Here is a 19,655-nt window from a genome sequence, read left to right on the forward strand (position 1 = left end):
AGAGGCATCAGCCTTGTCTTCTGAGGACCAGAGTGATTTGGAAATAAGTAAGTTGCTTCCAAGTCTGTAGTTATTTCTGATTGGCCTGAACACGGTGTGTTTGTTTGTTTGTTTGTTTGTGTTTGTTTTTCAATGCTGGTTATGGGTCTGGAAGACTTAAGTGTATTTATTTATTTATAAATCAGGGGTACAAGGTATAACTATGACAGTAAAAGGCTTATTCCATAAGTCATATATATGAGAAAAGCCATAGGCAAGCAGTAAGCTCTGGGCTGTTGGAGGATTTGCATTCTATAAGCATGCAGCATAATAATACATTTGCTCTTATTTCTTACCTGGGTTGGCAGTGGAAGGTAAGGAATTTCTCTTTGTGCTCCATAGTCGCTGTCTCTGGCTTTCCAGAATGAATAGTCCACAGTTGTCGAGAAATAACATTTATTAATCAACAATAAAACACACAATAGAAAAGGCCTTATGAATAAAACTATATATTTATAATGCTTTATTTTTTTGATCCAATACTTCACAAAACACTACAGACAGTAACAAAATAATTCAATAATTATTAAAAACTTTCCAGAGAATTATAGGACACTCTTGATAATATGTGAGCATCAACAAGGCCACAGCCATTAAATACACTATTAAACACTATCACACGTATCTTTCTTGATTAAGGGATATGATTAATTTTTATCCAGAAGTCATAACATTGACACATATCCATACACAAGAGAACAACTCAGAATAAGTGAAGCAGATACCCCAGTGAAATGGAATCATCGGCCTTTATATCATTTAAAGATATTACAGTGTTAACAGGATAGAAGTCAACACACTAAAGAGAAATGTTGGGGTTTTCTTGGGGTTCGAGGAAGAAAGTAGGGCAATTGATGAAAACTCTTACATATTTTCCATTGCTCTCTTAGCAATATGCTCCCTTCCCTTTTCTACCTTTTCTTGGTTGAGGTATTCCAGCACTTTCATTAACAGATCTTCATCCAAGTACTGTCTGTTTGGGGTATCATCATTCTTTGGGGGCCCCACAGGGAGCCTTTTGCTTACCGATGCCAGTCTTTCAGTCTCCTGAGAGCTACCTTGATTCAACTGCTCTTTGATGGCCTGCTCAATTTGGTCCTCTTCCTGTTGGTTATCTTCAGGGGAGACTTGACTTGGAACTCGCTTCACCTGGTTTGAATTCATGATCTCAGGGTATTTCACTAGCATCCTGGCCAAGTACTCTCCTAATTCTTGATCCTTGTCGCTCAGGTTTTCATATGCCATTTGTCTATTCTCAACATCTGGCATCCACGCACCTTTGGGAAGCTGGTTCGCTCCAGATCTTCCAGGACCGTAGGGGAGCCTGGGCAGAACTTTCTCTCGGTTATACTGACTGGAAACATATGGAGGCTTTTGGTTTGCTGCATTTTCCATCCCTAAAAGACTTAAAATGTCCTCAACAGTTAGCCCCTCTGGTAGGCCCTGTGCCACAGCACGACCGGGCGTTTTGGAATAACCATTCTTGGAGAGCATTTTGTTTGGGAAAGCATCTGGACGGTCTCCGTCAACGTCTGAGATGTCATCTAGGTCAACAGGAAGTTCAACCTCCTGCTCGGGTTCCACCGATCCATTTGGCTTCTCTCCAGTTTTGAGCATGTCAATTAAGTCTTCAGGGGGTATCTGTAAATTCCTTGAGATTTCAATCAGCTGATAAATAGACTGAGAATCAAGTGGTTTCTCAAAAAGCCTGGTTGCTCTTTCCCCGCCTTGCCCATTCTGTGCCCTCCCGCTGCCTGCAGCATTCACTAACCTTCTCAGATAGGCAATTACTTTGGAGACATCATCTGAGAGTTGGTCTTTACTCTCTTTCCGGAGATCTTCATCCTCGAGGCCCAGCTGCCCTGAACGCTTCATTTCTTCATTGATTGGATCATTTTTTTCTATATTCTCCTTGCTGTCTCTTACCTCTTCCTGGGTTTGGCTCTCTATTTTTTCTTCTACTGGGTTCCAATCTTCTCCCCCAACCACATCTTCATAGGCAATGTTATTGGCCTTGTAGATACTATCTTCATCATCTGTATAAAGTTTTTGCTCCTCGTCAACTCTCTCACGCTTCTGGCTGTTTGGTCCTGTCAGTTTCCCTAGCTCTTGGAACACAGATTCTAGTGTGGCAAGACTTTGAGGAGTATATTGTTCCTCCACTATTTCATTTGTGCGTTTAAAGGGGTTATCCCTGGAATTCTCTTCATACATAGGAGGGAATCGCATGTGCTTAAGCTTCCTCTCTGGCCATGGTTGAGTCTCGTAATCATCAGGCATGTCCATTGGAAAGTTCTTTTCTGAATTCAAAGCATAAGGCTTTTCTTTTGGTGCAGACTGAGGCTCATTTTCGGCCTGTCTCAAAGCTTCAAGTATTATCCTCATCCACTCATCTTCACTCAGAGAATCCCTTGTACTTTCTGGCAAGCGACTTTCATCACCATTTTCTTTCTTCTGAAGAGGAACAGAGATACCTTGGTAGGGATTGTAGTCTGGGCTGTTTTCTTCTTTGTGAGCTTGTTGTCGGAGTTTTTCTATGTATTCCAAAGCTCTGATCATTTCAGGACTGGGAAACTTTTGGGCATTCTCCAGTCTGAGGTCTGGTTCCTTCTGAAGCAGCTGGTTTCGCTGAAATGAAGCTGCTTCATCTCCAGAGATGAGGAAAATTAAAGGGATCAGAGACAGAGCTGCTCCAAGCCGGTGAGTCTTAGTTTCTGCCATGTTTGACAGATGTCCCTAAAGCATAGAAAATATGAATTAACACAAATGGAAAACTAGAAGTCACTATAGCAAAAGCGGTAACTGACCATTGAGGGAGAACACATGGCAGAGATTGTTTCACATTAAACTTAGGATGACTCTTTTTAAAAGCCATACATATTTCCTATACAACCCCTCACAAGCTAACTGCAGGAATCCATTGAAACTGTGACCCAGCTACATCAATTTTGCACGGCATTCACTTGGTTAATATAATAACAAAAAGACTGATATGAGGTTTTGTTTTTTTAATTTGCAAAACATGTAGTTTGTTTTTCTTAAAGTATGCATTGTCTTTAAAGTATGCATTAATAATGCATTAAAGTATGTTTTTAAAGTATGCATTAATAAAAAATTTCCAAGGTGACTTTTAGTTCCCTTGTATAGCATTCCTACCAAAATCATTGGCCAAAAGAATTAGTTGCCTTAATTTAAAACATGATGTATGTATGTATGTACACATGTACACACACACACACACACACACACACATACACACTGAATGATTTCCTTAAGGTTGTATCAAGAAACCATGTGGGTTAGTTCTTGGACTGTCCATCTAATTTTGTTGTAGAAACACCACAGCAGTGACATTATATATGATGAAGTAATACGGCATCCTAACATCGATCATACTGAATTTCCTTATGGATGAATCCTATTTACATATATTTTTCAGAAATAACTTGTTCTTACACTGACACTAAACCCAACTGTCAATTTTTAAAGTTCTATACCTTAATAATCTCCAGAATATGGATCTTCTCTGGTCCCAGCTAGCAGGCTAACCTAGTGAAGTTTCTTCCTGTGTAAACACACTAAGAAAGTAAACTTTTAAAATGCCTGTGTTCCATATGTCTTCTAATAATTTTGTTCATGACTGTCTTGCAAAATGCAATCATGGTTATATTTTTCATCAGCCTTTAAGAATACATAGTAAATAATAACAGATGCTTCAGAGAGAACATAAGTTTTCTTAACCAGTCTATTTCTGAATTTGTGAGTGTTCAGATTCAGCTTGACTTATGTCTGTGTCTATTTTGGTGTGGACCTGTGAAATCTTAAATGACTCATACTGTTAGAAAATCTTAAAATAACCACTATGTAACTCCCCATTTAGATAAACACAGACAATATGTTGAATTCTTCCTACTTAAAAATCTTCATTCATTTTTTTCTCCAATGCTTCATAACCTCACATATGAATTAGCAAGGGGATTATTTTTTACATGTTTTACATTAACATTGCTAACATTGAAAAACTATTTTAATATTTGCAATTTTGTCTCAAATAAATGTAAGGAAAGATCACATGTTTGTTCATGATATCTTACTTGCATCATGATTTTGTGATATATAAGCTAAGTTTTATGGGCACAATTTTCTGTTAGCTTAGACATCAATCGTAGAAAATATCATTTTTCACTAGAGCATTTTGGTTTTTAAGTAATACTTTCAGTTTTTAGACCTACCAATGGTTGTAGTTAGAGAAATTTCTTTACCATAAATGCATATTTATTAAAATGTTTCCCATTAATCAGACTACTTAATTTACTGAAAGAAAAAAAACCTTTAAAGGCATGTCAGAGAAAACTCTTCAAATGTTCACTATGAATTAATGTTTCCTATAAGAAACTGTAAAATTTAAAGAAGTATAAATTCTTAGATTCAAATAAAAGTACATTCTAATTTCTTCTTTGTATTATTTCAGGATTAATTTAGCTTTGATGATCTATTTCCAACATTGGCATTTGAAATAGCAGTCTTAAGAATCTTAATGAACTTATTTTCTTTGAAACCAGTATCCTGAAGTATTCTTAACATATGAGTTATGTGCCTGTCTTTGAAATCGTTATCTCGGAGATGGGCTTTGCTGTGGAATTGGGGAAGAATACATCGTGCAGTTATTCAAACCACAGCCTAACACATGCTATTCTTTGGTCATTTATAAGGTTCAGTTCGGATGACACAGTCATTGCCTTTGCGTAAGACTCGAGGGAGGGATTTCTTTCCCAGGTAGCAGCTCTTCTATTTACTAAAGATGGTGACAGCTCTAATATCCTATGTACAATTTGAACTAAAGCTTCGTAAGCTAAAACGTCTTTTCTATTGAAATTAGACTGGAGCATTGACAAATACAGATGGATATATCTAATTTGAGCAATCCTACTAATTAGGACAGAGAAAAAAGAAACACTCGTCCCATTAAAAATTTACAGTAAAATATTGTACCACCTCTTTCATTCAAACATAGTAAAAATATCTTACACAGTTATGAATGTTTTCCTCATGGAAATTTGAAATTATCATCTCTCTATAATTCGTGGTCACATCCAACCTATACCCCAAGATAATATTGCACCCTGAATAAAAGGAAAAGCCTGTACTCAGGATAATTCTAATTTTACTCTCCTGGGACTAAAACTGGGGAATAACAACGTAAGCCCTTTCAGAGGGTATCAATTCAGAAAATAATTTTAGACAATTTATTCATTTTGAGCTCTTGTAAGGTAAATGTCAAAGAAAATAAGAAAAACTAGTTCCAAAATTGGTTGCCTCTATGACTAATGTGTTTAACAGCCCTTGAATGATTGGAAACCTACTGCTAAGAATATTAAACATATAAATTATATCTCTGGCTTTGTATCTAGTTCTTAAGAGAACAAACAATACATTAAGGAAAGAAACAAAATATCAGGCTTAGTTAACTTTACATTAATATGGGTATTGACACTAAAATCCTTAACTTTTTCACACTTCTTACATATGGTTATCTGAATAGCATAATGGTTATAAATATCCAACAGCAAATGGTATACATCATAGATTCAATTCTATATGTAAATATAGATTTATCTATATATAAATATATGTCCTTGTATTGGTTGAAGAGCAGCAGGTTGCTATTCAGTTATTCTATAGATAAAAGGTTGCCAAAAGGTCTTTTTATTCTCAGCTAGGATTTAAGGAAAGAACACGCAGTTTAGAACTTTCCAGTAAATCGAAGGAAAAGCAGCCTTACCCCTTTTTTATATGGCAGAGAAGGTCCACAGCATGTCCTTCCCAGTCCGCCTGGTGAGCTGCTCGGGCCGTTTCAGCACCCGGACAGCTCCTCGGCTTATAGGGAGCCGCCGCGCCTGACTCCGCACTGCCACACTGACGTCACCCGGCTCAGCCACAAACCGGAGCACAGGCGAGTTTTTTCAAAGAACCCGAGAGAAAATAATCACTTTATATATTTAAGGGGGGAAAAAATGCTGCATGCTTACGCCACCTGTCTTTTTGTGGCAAAAATTGCAGTTTTCTTTCATCAAAATTTTTGAGACTGGCTCTGCACAATTTCCCTTAGAAAGAACGAAATCTGTCAGACGGCTAATTGAAACGTAATCTCATCTATGTTCTAATATCTTGTGATAAGTGTTTCCTGTTGCTGTTGTTTTTGTCGTTATTTTAAAAAGTTTTACACACAAGGACGTTTTTTCTTCATTGCCTACAAGGAAATTACATTACCTAAGTTCCCTGGTATACTCTGAAAGGAATGGAAGGCACATTATTATAATGAAAAGTCGTATTTTGTATCACGACCACAAGCAGCATTATTTTTAAATTCACATTTATTTGAATAAAAAAGAAAGTTTTCTTTTTCTTTTTTTTTCTTTTTTTTTTTTTTTTTGGTTTCTGTTTGAGAGTAAACTTTAAAGTTCTAATGAGTTGGAATTTTGTTTTAGAGCTTCAATATAGTTTTGAAGTGGGTAGTCATAAGATTTCAGGTCTAGTACCCAATAATTTTCTATGAATCTGTCATTATCTTTTACAATACCTGTCTCAAAAAGAGAAGCTCAGAAGTTGAGTGTTAATAAAAAAACTTCCATTAAGTGAAAAACGGATTCTTTTACTGTTAGAGAAAAATGTGATACGTATGTAATGGGAATTCATTTGCAATTGAAAGCAAGTTGAGCTATAAATATTTTTTCCTTTTCTATGGAATCAGAGGAATTGAATACCTTCCATACACATGACTAATCCAGGGAATAGTATACCGATTAACTCCCAACCTCTCGTATTTGTAATTCATGACCATTGCTCTGCTTTGCCAGATAATATGATTATATATTTTAATAATTTATATAAGTCTAAATTTTTAACTATTTTATTAAAGATGTGAGTTTTTAAAAACTGTATGTTTTGAAATATACTTTAAGTATGAAAAGAATCTTGCCATAGAAGAGATGCCTTTATAGTTCTGTTCAATGAATAATCAGCCACGGATGTATCCATTCAATAATTTGTAATGCCTATTAAGTGCCAGATACATAGATGAATTATATACATGTGTTAGCTTTTATATGATACCATATATATATATATATACACACACACACACATATATATATATGATAGCTTTTTATCACATCATATATATGGCCATATATATATATATATATATATATATATATATATATATATATATGCTTTTGAGGATTCTTTAGTCTATTTAGCCTAGTGGGGATGACAGACAAACAGATTATTTTGATATAAATTGGAAAGCACTAAGAAAGAGGTTAGCCAGCGGTGTTTGGGAAGCACTGTGGACAGCCGTGTCATTCCTTCTAGAAATTCAAAGGGAAAACTCATGGGTAAGAAACCTCCTGGGAAAAGAAGACTTTACTAAGATATTTCATTATCAGGTTTTATTAAAGTGATTTCTAACTATGTTAGATAAACCACAGAACTCTTGAAATCCTCAAGGAGACAGGAATCGTTTAAAATATTAGGAAAAAAAACCTTGGGAAAAATAACCCTTGATTTTCCTTCCTTGCTCTCCTATTGAAAATATTTGATTTTTCTAAATGACCAGAAGCACTATCATCTGTGGATTGACATGGAAGTCATACAGCTCAGATGGGAATCTTACGGCCAATTCATCCAATAGTTTTATGCCTCATAATGAGTTTTTAGAGCAAGGTCAAGCGCTAGGTTTAAGAGAAAGGGTTGAAAATCCCATTTCTCAACTACCGTCTCAATGATATCAGCTCTTTTGATGATGTTTTTGTTAGCTTTACACATAAAGACATTTTCTTTAACCTTGACAAATATTTAAGCCACTCTGAGTTTGACCTAATTTGCTTTCTAGTAGCTCTGCGTGGCCAGCTGAACTAACCAGTATCAATATTGTCCCAGAAAATTCTGCAAGCTTACTCTTAAAGGGTTGAATTAGTTCAACATATGTCTCAACAGCTCTCAAGGAAGTCACTCTTGACCAAGCTAGTACATAAATATGGAATTGAACTCTTTTGGTACAGACCGGAAACTAAGATCCCAAAGTCAATCTCTTTCCTGAGGTTAATCACCCAATATCCATATAAACCTTCATTCAAAAACTCCAAGTAGAATTGAGATGTCAGAAGGCAGCTGCTGGGAAGGACTGGCTTCATCAGCTACAAGTGTGGGTAGAGTAATGAGCCATATGTGGGTAACTGAGTTCCTGCCTCTATATGATACTATGATAAATACATATCATGTATAGAGTTCCAGGATGTTCCAAGCACTGTACTTGGAATTCTACAACCTGATTTGATGCTCATGACAACTGTGAAAGATAGTTGTTTTTATCTCCATTTTGCAGATGATAAAACTGAAATTCAGAAATAAATAAGTTGGCCACTGTTTCCTCATTCATAACTGGTAGAGGTGTGATTTGAACCTAGTTCTTTCCAAAGGCATTTCCATAATAAAGACTATGATTTCGGCACTCTGCCAGGTTATCAGGATAGAGAAATGAATATGGCAGGAATCCAACCCTTAAAGATCCCAGTCTAGAATGTAGTCACTTTGACAAAAGTCCTTAGGGGTTGTCCCAATTGCTTTTTGTGGTCACTGTCCAGATGGCCTAGGCCCAGACTCCCATCTGGGGCAGCAAAAATGGAAACCAAGAGTCAACATTAGATCACTTCATTGATGCTATGTGGCATATTATAATGTCTTTTAAACAAGAGAGTAGTTATTGAATTTGGAAAATCCTATGCACCAGCAGGCTGTGTTCTATAGATTTTTCAATTTTTCGATTTTTTAATATTTAGCATATCTCTAGAAAACATCAAATTTTTTGCCAGTAGTTGTTGTTCTAAAGGAAACTATTTGCTCAAATAGAGATCTATTTGAAGAAGTTAAAAGGTAATATGTAGAGAGAAAGCAGTGTTGCTGTTGATGTGAAGTCTTTTAGAGAATGTACAATATATTACAGATAACCGATAAATCTTTCTATTACTAAGCCTGAGATAAAATCATTCTAAAGGTTCCTTACAAAATTTTAATCTTCTGTTAGGTCCAAATTGCCAACTATCATTGCCTCCGAGAAACAAAGCTTTATATCTGGACCATTTTCAAAATAATTATGTACCATGTACGGTAATAGTTCTCACTAAATTAGCTCGCATCCTTGCATGTGCTGTGAAGATAAAGCCAATCATTCACAATTCAAATCTAAGTAATCAGAATGGGCTAATTTGTTTTTATGATCAGATTTTCTTAAATCTTAGCCATTTCATTCTTTGTTACTCAATTTCATATTTCATTTAGACCAGACTTTGAGTTTGTCATTTGTACAAGCACTCTTAGTTATCCCTCAATTCGAAATGTATCTCTCCTCCACTCCATTACACTTCCCATTTTGTTTCAATTTGTATGAAAGCAACTAAGATAGAGAAGCCAATGTGTCTTCTGTCTCCTCTTTGTGTCATCTCCTTCTCCCCCATCTCTTAATCCCCTCATTGTTCTCTCCCTTGGAAGATAAGACTCCTGGCGGAGTCCCGTCTGAAGGTCTGGGCTGTTTCTCATTGCTCATTCCTCACATGTCTGCCTCCCTTCTCTTCTGTTTACTCCTCCTTCTTTATACTCCTGTTTACTCTTTGCCTCCCTGGTTCCAAAATTTATTTACGCTTCTTCCTCTTAGTTATAGTATACTTTCTTTATTAATAAATGTTCCTGTCATAAGATGAATTTTTTTTAAAAAAAAGCTCACTATCAAAGAAGAATGAAATGTTTTTCTACTTCCCTTGCAAAGGCAGAGCCTGCCAAATTGCTTTCAGAGAACATATAAATCAGAAACTGGGTGTGCTTAATACTGTAACTATCTAGTTTCTCAGACAAAATTCACTAGTTCTGGGAGGCAGGAACTCTGTTTTCTACCACTGTACCCTCACACTGACCCCATTGCCTTAGACTGAATGGCTGGCCCAAATGATGCTGTCTTGAATTGAGTTAAGATGTGCTCATTCCTACTATCAAAGCTCCATTCTGGAAAGTTTTCATCCTCTCAGAGTGTGGTTAGGCAAATGAACTGCCTGATTCATGTGAGCTCCAGGCACTGCTAACAACTTATGCTGATATTTTTTTTAAGGAGATTTTCTTTCACTATATTTTTCTACTGTTTCCCTTATTTTGCAAAACATTTTCCTGGTATTTGAGTTAAAATTTGAAATTGCACATAAGAAAAATGAGCCATTTATAATTCTAGTATTTGTTTATTCTTTGTTTTGGGGGATGGTAGTTCTTCTTCTTCTTCTTCTTCTTCCTCTCCTTCCTCTTCCTCTTCCTCTTCCCCCTCCTTCCCCCTCCTCTTCCTCCTCTTCTCCTCCTTCTCCTTCTCCTTCTGCCTCTCCTTCTTATCAAGATACCACATGATTGGTGGCCCTAGATAAACTACGTAACATTTAAGGCCTCTTCTAACCCTTGGACACTGTGCCTCTTCTCTTTGTGAAATGGGATTTGGCTGTGAAATTATTTTTGCATTTGCCTACCAGGTACTAAAATATGATCTTTCCCATAAATCCTCAATGACAGCTACTTAAATAAATTTAGGTTTTCTTTTCCATTGCCTTTGGATTCTAGAACCATCTGGTGATTGGAGGAAAAGAAAGTACCATTTCCTTAATCCAATGCCATGCATGTCTGAGCATCTGCTCCCTCAGTGGATTTTGGGAAAAGAAGTTTGTGCCCTAGAAGTTAATTACTTTGTTTAAAACAACACTGGATGTCTCAATCTTTCAGATTCTCCTGGCATAATTGTTTTGTGAATCAACATTTTGAGTGCATGCATGCAAACATTTTAACAAGGAAATTTTCTGTTTGGAAATCACCCAAGTACACATTTTTATTCCTCCTTTTAACCAGAAGCCCAAGGAGTTGCATGAGAGTCTTCAAGGTCAAAGTTTAGCATCATTATGGTCAAGTTTAGCATTTTGTCTTCAGGGCTCCCACTGATTCACCAGATGACTTTCACAGTTCACGTAGTCTTTTTTTGGGAGTTCAGAGTGCTATTTTGGTAAAATGAGTATATCACTTCTGGAGGCAGGGCACTCCCATGTGTAATATGAAGTCGGGAATTGAAAACAGGCTCCCCAACCTAAAATCTCCTCCCCCAAAGAAAGCCACTGAGCCTGTATCCCACAAATCAGGCAATTTTTTTTTTCTTGAACTTTCAGTATGGAGTCTGGGAATCAGCACACAAATCAAATCATCTACGACTTTGACACTGAAGAAAGGAGGATATGCTACAGGTAGGGGAATTTACAGTGACAGTGCCGTGATTCTCTCTGTGGTTCCAGATCAACAACACCAGCCATCACCTGGAGAATAGCAACGCAAATTCTCAGACCCCACTCAGATCTATCAAATCAGAAACGTTGGGGATGGATCCTAGTGATTGAGGTCCTATTACCCCTCTATGTGATTCTGATGGATCCTAAGTTTTGATAAACAGAGAATTACAGCATAAGAAAGCAAGCCTGAGAAAAAGACTATACAGTGAACCCCGAGAATCCTCAAAAGCCAGAACAAAGACTGTAGACTAGAGGTAAGAACCCTGAAAGTGGGGGATGTAGGGGGAAAACTGAAGTAAAAAACAACAAAGAGAGACATGATTGATAAAGTTCCAGTTTGGTTTTAACCAGCCCCTTTTGGAGTACTCTAAACTACTTCGAGTCCCATAAGCAAACATTAGCAGAATGAAATGCATCTGTACCAGTTGTCCTTTGTGAGTATTTGGAAAAGTTGCTTCAGTAGCTTTAAACATGAGGAAATGAAATATCCCCATTATTGCTGCCCAAGGGGCTTGGGACTAGAAGCAGTGACTCCAGGGCCATTTCATAAATCACATCTGATATAAAGAAGAATACTAAAAATATGATTAGTTAAGAGAGGTCCTATCAATACTACAGTAAATTTGATTCTCTGTCTCCTTCAAAAGATATGGTTATTTCCATACCTTTCTTAGATGGCATAATGAAACACTAATTTTTCCATTTCTTACATCTTTAAACTTTCCTCATATCCCAACTTCTCATTAAACATAAAGCTAGATTTAAATGTAAATACATTTGACCTTTCCTACAGCTTTTCTAGAGACTTGCTCACCAGTCCATTATTTACTCTTATTATGAAAATGCTGCTGACATTTGTAAAGAACATCTTTTTCTCAGCTTAAAAAGATTTCATTTTAAATTGAATCTTGAATAAATACAGTTGAGTTTATCGGAGTACAAACTAGCTTATAGGTTATTATGATTGGAAAGGCACATCTACTCTGACCTAGTCTATTACTTTCATTTATTCCGTCACATTTATAACAACAACTTTCCAGCATATACTTAAATACCTCCAATGGCAAGCAACTCATTACCTTATGATTTCACTTGTTCCATCTTTGAACAACTTTATTATTAAATTTTGGGTTGTTTCCCTTGTACTGGCCTGACATATGAACTTTTGTAGGCTTGACCATGGATGCTAGAATTCCAGGGCTCCATAGAGCTGGTCTCAGTCCTCTTCCCTATGATGCGAATTGTGCCTTCCCACCCCCCTCCCCCCGCCCCTGTGTTTTTCCCAAGTGAAACCGCTTGACTGAATTTTCTTCATGAGTCCTCATTCTGGTCCCCCATCCCCAAAGCACATCCTTTTCCTAATTCAAGACTCCTAACAGCATCTAACTCAGAGCAAACATCCTTTTTCCTCTCTCTCTCCCTAGGAAATCTCCCCAACCCCCACTGCTTCTCCCATCCAACCTCTTACTTCCAAGGAAGCTCAGTTACCCTTTCTTCTGGAGAAGCTTCTCTGACTTCTTTGACATGGCAAATTCTTTCCAGAATATTCTCTCATGGGCCATGTATCTTTCCTGGTTAGAACTTATTGCAGTTGTAAGGTAGTATTTATTTGTAAGATTCTTAGACTGTTCTCTTCCCAGTTGATTATAATCTCTTTGAGGACATGAGGTCAGGGATCTTGTTTTGTTTCTTTCACTCTATACCCCTAAGCCATCCAAACCAATCTTAAAAGTACTCACATCTACAAAGAAACATATCAAGACCCAAGCTGACCCAATTCCTTCCCAATCTCTTATCTCCTCCTATATGTCCTCACATGATCAATAATAATCTCTGACCCACAGTTCCAACCACAGAATCATAATTCCTTAGCTCATTCCTGTACTCCCTCCACCCCCTTCTTCCCTATCCATTGCTAATTCTCCCAGTTACTTCTTTCTTATTTGTCTATTTCCACAGCCTCTTCACATCCCCTTATGTTTGGTCTTTCTCAGAATCTCTTTCCAACCTCTCCAGTGTTTATCACTAATCTCCTTTCTCATACACATTTTTCCTCCAGGAAGTTGGTAACTTAAGGGAAATAGTTTCTATTTCTATTCTGAGCCAGCACTCAGAAAATACTATTGATTGAATAACTGGAGTGTTTGACTTAAAAAAATAAAAGTCAATTTATATTAATTGCCTACTAAATGGAAACCACAGGGCTTGATGCTTAAAAATATAATAGCAAATTATCTTTCAACATTTTTCCATTATGAGTTTCCTCTGCTCAACTGGTACCAACTCGATTAACTTTCCACAGTTTGAGATCTTTCACTGATTTTTTTTTTCCTCAATGCTCTCCCATACCTCTCCAGTCCTAACTTCCTGGTTTTTCAGCTTCAGTTATGTAAACTTCTCTACCAGAGGGTATACTTACTATCATCAGACCCATCTTTAATCCTTTCTTTCTTTCTTTCTTTCTTTCTTTCTTTCTTTTTCTTTCTTTCTCTCTTTTTTTTCTTTCTTGTGTGTGTCCTGCTCTCTCAAAGGCACACATCATTCTCGTTGCCCTGAAAATGGTCTACCACTCTTCTCCACCATTTTGACTCTTTGAAAAAAATTTAGTTGATTTGTCTCCTTAGCGAAGCCTTCCTTGATCAATCCCTACCCCCACTGCATGCAGTTACTCCTTTTATTAGAGCATAGAGTTTTAAGGTGAAGTCCATTGAATCCCATGAAATTGAACACAACTGTTTAAGTGTATATTATAGTATTCCTTTTATCAGACAGCTCCAGAGCCATAAACAGATGCTCAAATGCGTATGTAATCTTAAAATTTTGTTGTAACTCTTAGTACTGTTACTAAATATTTCTGATTTTCTCCTCTTCTGGCCATATGATATAACTACACCTCTTGGACTCCTGATTGGGTGGTACCATGTGACAAGTTCTAGACCATGAGCTTAGAGTGGACATACCACAGAGTTCGCTCTCCCTCACCACAGTGACAGGCAAGGTTTGGGATAGTGACTGCCCACACAGCCTGGTCCCTTAGTGACTGACTGCAATGTGGAGTGTTGCCTTCCAGATCTTTCAGTGGCTTGCAGAGTGAGCAAGAAATAAAGTTGTTTTAAGCAATTGATTTGGGGGGATTGTTTGTTACTGTACCTCACTTAGCCCAAACTGACTGATACAAATATTGAGATCAAGTGGTTTAAAATATTACTACAACTTGAGTAACAGTCATAGTCTTACCTGGGGAAGAATAGTGAGATAAGTTGGCAATGAGGATTTTGTCTTGCATTCCCCTGGGGGCTCCCATTATCAAAAGAGTCAACCAGATACATCTGTTTCTCAAAGTACAGAATGCGTAGCCACAGCACCATTGAAAGTGATTTTATGTCAGGCATAGACATGGCAAAAGTATAACTGAATTGTACAGTCTGAAATTTATTCTTTGTTCCATTCTCCTGGTTATATAAAGATGAAATTTTCAGTTTGGGGCTAGTATGTTTTGAACAGTTTTGTGACACTTGAAAATCTTTTTTTTTTTTTTTTTTTTTTTTTTTTTTTTTTTTTTTTTTTTTTTGGCCTTAGGCTCAGAGCTTTTTATAGGCTGCAGGATCTAAACAGAAATTTGTTAACATCTCTATACTTTATTGAATTTATGGTTTGGGTTGCCTATTTATGGAGGTGATAAAATTTTTAAGTTGAGGCAGTGATACAAACTTCCTTTCATTTAAGCTTAACAAAAGACTCAGTATAGAAAAATATTAAGAAAATAGGAGTAGAAGTAATCCTTAAAGATAACAAGAAAATTCTTCAAAGGACTAATTTTTTTTGGAAATTTTGTGTTACATTGTAGTTCAACCTTGAGTGGGGCTTAATTTTCATTTTGGGGTCCAGGACTATTGGTTGTATAAGTCCAGGACTATTGGTTGTATAAGTTCTTCCCATCTCCAAAAATGCTATATTCAATAACCGAAAAAAAAAAAAACCCAAAAATCATTTAAATTTTAAAGATGTTTTAGTTCCGCAGTAAAGTTAGCCTCAGAACAAATTCAACAGGCAGGAGTTAAATATGGTGGAAGGTATAACACTAGGCTCCTGTCTGGCTGTGTGACCACAGGCAAATTACTCAACCTTTCTGAGCCCCTGTTTTGTTTTGTTTTGTTTTTTATGTTTATTTTGAGAGAGAGAGAGAGAGAGAGAAATAAATCATATTTATTTTTAAATGTTTATTTATGTTTAATGTTTATATATTTGCACGCGCAAGCAAGGGAGCTAGCAGGGGAGGGGCAGAGAAAGAGGGAGACACAGAATCCCAAGCAGACTCCAGGCTCTGAGCTGTCAGCACTGAGACCTTCGCCGGGGCTGGAACTCAGGAACCCTGAGATCATGACCTGAGCGAAAGTCGGATGCCCAACCGACTGAGCCACCCACGCGCCCCTCCGAGCCCCTGTTTCTTAATTTGCCAAAAGACGTGATATTACCTGGGATAAGAGCCTTAGAGAGTTGCTGCAAGGGCCCAATTATGTAACAGTCGTAGAAATGCTCTGGAAAGTTTGCGGCCCTCTGCAGAGATATCCTGCCTGATTATCATCCACCTCCCAATCCCTGGGAATTCACTGACACCGGGCTAGCAATAGCTGAACTTTGAAACTGTAACCCAGCTAAAAGATCATTTCCTTTATTCCCACGTGATTAGACTTGCTTTCGGGACGCCCCTGCCAGGCAAGGCATCGCCCCCCGCCCCCCATCCCCGCCACTGGAATGAGAAAGAGCGGAGGCAAAAGTCTGCGTAGCTGCTGGCACCAAGTTCCGCTCTCCAGCCGGCGGAGGTGGCGTTTCTTCTGGGAAGCTGCTTCTGCCCCAAGCTGCCTTGACTTCAGCCCGGCGTGGCGTCAGACGGATGAATTGAAAGTCAAAACACACGCGGCTACAGGGAATAAGACGTGAGTCATGGTCCGCTGGGGCGCAGAGGTTCGGGCGGATCCGCAGCAGACATGAATGGAAGCGAACACCTCATTTCAGGCGCGCGCCGCCGCCGCCGCCCTAGCCCCGGGGCCAGGTTCACGGTTTAATCATCAGTCTCCCCGCACCGCCCTGCACGAGGGCGCGCGGGGGAAGCAATTTGCACATTAGGCATTCACGGAGGCGCAGCCACTCATTACATGCATCCCCCGGCTCTGTCCTAATGAGCCTCAGGAACAAGGCTGAAATGTCACGACGCTTGGGTGTCCAGATGCTGCTGAAGCAACCGGCAGCCGCGGGTCAGAGCAGCCAGGGGGCCTCGCAAGCAAACCCCGAAGGCTCCCGGCCCTCTCGGCTGCTGAGCCAATTAGTGTTCTGGGTGAATGAGACTCTTCAGAGTCCCTTTTGGGCATTTTTCCCCTCTGACCTCAACTCTGAAATCTTTCAATTGCCCGCGTGTCTCACCAGTACCCATCAGCTGAAGTAGGGTGTGGGGTCTTTGAACAATACCAGTCACAAGCCCAGGAGAGGAAATCCTGTTTTCCTCCTACAACAGTGAATTCCTTCCTTCTGAACCATGCTTCATTACTCTTCATTTTAGCCACAAGTCAAGAAGCCTCCATCTATTAAAAGGAGAGGGAGGCAGTTAATGGGCACGTTCTGGCTCCAGACTGCCCAGGTTCGAATCTGCCTCTGCCCCTCACTAGCTGTGAGTCCTGATCAGGCTACTCTCTCTGCTTTTGCTTCCTCGTCCATAAAATAGAAATCATCATAGTAGGTCTGGGTTTTGTGAGATTCAGTCAGAACAGTAAGCACAGTGCTATTATTAACAAGCATTTATTGGCTATTTTCTTTGTGCCAAGCATTGCATTAGGCATCAGTGTTACAACATGATTAAGATTCGAGGGCTGCCTGCATAGTGTCTAGTGGGAGAAATGGCTTTTGGAAAACCATCTATACAAACCTAAATGCAATGGGCTGTCATAAATGTGTACTCAAGGGGCAGTGGAGGAGATCTTGATTAATTCTGCACAGGGGGGATGCAGATGATTCCAGGTAGCCGGGAAACTTTGAACGTGGCTGCCAACGATGGATGGAAGCAGCCAAGAGAAGAATAGAATTTGTGTCATCTTAACCTCCCAGGCAGCGGAGATTTTATACGCCGCTTTCTTCAGCTGTCCAAAACCCAAGTTGGTCCCACGCGTGGTGCGTGACTTAAGTCACATGAGATGCACGGATGTTCTGAAACCTCATCTCAAGGTCCAGAGCCTCTTTTGCCACACCTGTGTTCCTCCAGAAGACACTGCATGCTCCAGAGGTTAGCTGTGTCTCCCGAACCCAAAGACACTAAGCCTAGCAAAAGAATGGGTCTACGGGCACCTGGGTGGCTCAGTCAGTTAAGCATTTGACTTCGGCTCGGGTCATGATCTCATGGTTTGTGGGTCAGAGCCCCGGCTTGGGCTCTGTGCTGACAGCTCAGAGCCTGGAGCCTACTTCAGCTTCTGTGTCTCCTTCTCTCTCTGCCCCTCACCGCCCCCACCTCCCCCACTTGTGTTCTGTCTCTCTCTAGCTCTAAAAAATAAATAAGCGTTAAAAAATAAAAAACAAAGACCTATTTTTAAAACAAGAAAGACACTTGTTGAAGGCCAAGATTTTCTCTATTGTCAGGATATCCTAGTTTTGGGTGTTGAAATTAGGAGCTTGTAGCTTTTATCAAGTAGCCACAACAGGACAACAAGACAACCACTTTTCAGAAGTCTTCGATGAGAAAAGTTAAAGTAGGACCTATTAACCATACACCAATAAGGAGGGCTCAAATGGAAAGAGGAACCCTTTTGCACTGTTGGTGGGAATGCAAACTGGTGCAGCCACTCTGGAAAACAGTATGGAGTTTCCTCTCAAAAGATTAAAAATAGATCTACTGTACGACCCAGCAATTGCACTACTAGGTATTTATCCAGAGGATACAAGAATGCTGATTCAAAGGGGCACATGCACCCCAATGTTTCTAGCAGCACTATCAACAATAGCCAAAGTATGGAAAGAGCCCAAATGTCCATCCACTGATGAATGGATAAAGAAGATCTGGTTTATATATACGATGGAATATTACTTGGCAACCAAAAAGAATGAAATCTTGCCATTTGAAACAACATGGATGGAGCTAGAGTGTATTATGCTAAGTGAAATCAGTCAGTCAGAGAAAGACAAATGTCATACAATTTCACTCATACGTGGAATTTAAGAAATAAAACAGATGAACATAGGGGAAGGGAAGGAAAAATAAAGTAAAATAAAAAGAGAGGGAGGAAGACATAAGAGACTCTTATATACAGAGAACAAACTGAGGGTTGCTGGAGGGGAGGTGTGCAGGGGGTTGGGCTAGATGGGTGATGGGCATTAAGGAGGCATTTGCTGTGCTGAGCACTGGGTGTTGTATGTAAGTGACACATCACTAAATTCTACCCCCTGAAACCAATAAAAAAACAAAAGGAGAGCACAGATGGGATGGATACAATTATTGGTTACAAATGACATCCACTCTGGAATTCATAGAATACGGCACACATTTTGTTTTGTTTTTCTTTACAAGTTCCGCTAAATCCCATTCAATTCAATAGGTATTTATTGAGGGTTTACTATCTGCCAAGTGTTAGACACACTACTATAGCTATAACACAGGGAGCAGAAAACCACACACACACACACACACACACACACACACACACAGTTAAAGTAAGAAATGAAGCAAACAGTACAATTAAAACAGCCAAAGTTAATTAAGTTTGCTATGTGTCAGACATTTGACAAAGACTATCTTTACAACTAACTTATAAGGCAGGGAATATTACATGTTGAACTATCTGAAACTGTCATTTTTATATTGAAAATATTGAAAATAGACAATGTTCTGTGATTCAAACTAATATTATCACCATTTTGTTGGTGAGGAAGCTGAATCTCAGGGAGTATCATAGATAAACACAAATGGCCTGTGGTCAGATTACCTGGGTATGATTTGTGACTGTACCTCTTAGTAGTATTTCCTACCCTTACAAGGATTAAATGGAAAGTTGTAATAAATGTAAAGTGCCTGGTACATTACGAGATCTTAACAATTTTCTATAGCAACTCGCTCCTCCTTAAGGGAGAAAAAGAAAACAAACAGACTGACCCCATTTCCAAGGCAACGGGGTGATTGGGGTTGAGGACTTGGCCTCCTGGTTTCCTGGGCTGGATACCAGATCTGGCCCTGCTTGCCCCAGTTCCAGAATCTGGAGATATGGATGCATTTGGACG

The 19,655-nt window shown here is 38.7% G+C and overlaps 1 protein-coding gene across 1 annotated transcript in view; it reads right to left on the bottom strand.

Annotated features, from left to right (window-relative positions):
• Nucleotides 1–862: 862 nt before the first annotated feature.
• Nucleotides 863–19,655, bottom strand: part of SCG2 (secretogranin II) — a 47,861-nt gene continuing 29,068 nt past the window's right edge. Inside the window, exon 2 of the mRNA XM_042953331.1 lies at nucleotides 863–2,775. Coding sequence (XP_042809265.1) covers nucleotides 904–2,760 — 1,857 coding nt within the window. The 5' untranslated portion in view covers nucleotides 2,761–2,775 and the 3' untranslated portion in view covers nucleotides 863–903. The remainder of the gene's footprint in view (nucleotides 2,776–19,655) is intronic.

The sequence above is a fragment of the Panthera leo genome, chromosome C1 (genome assembly GCF_018350215.1).
Source record: "Panthera leo isolate Ple1 chromosome C1, P.leo_Ple1_pat1.1, whole genome shotgun sequence".
NCBI lineage: Eukaryota > Metazoa > Chordata > Mammalia > Carnivora > Felidae > Panthera > Panthera leo.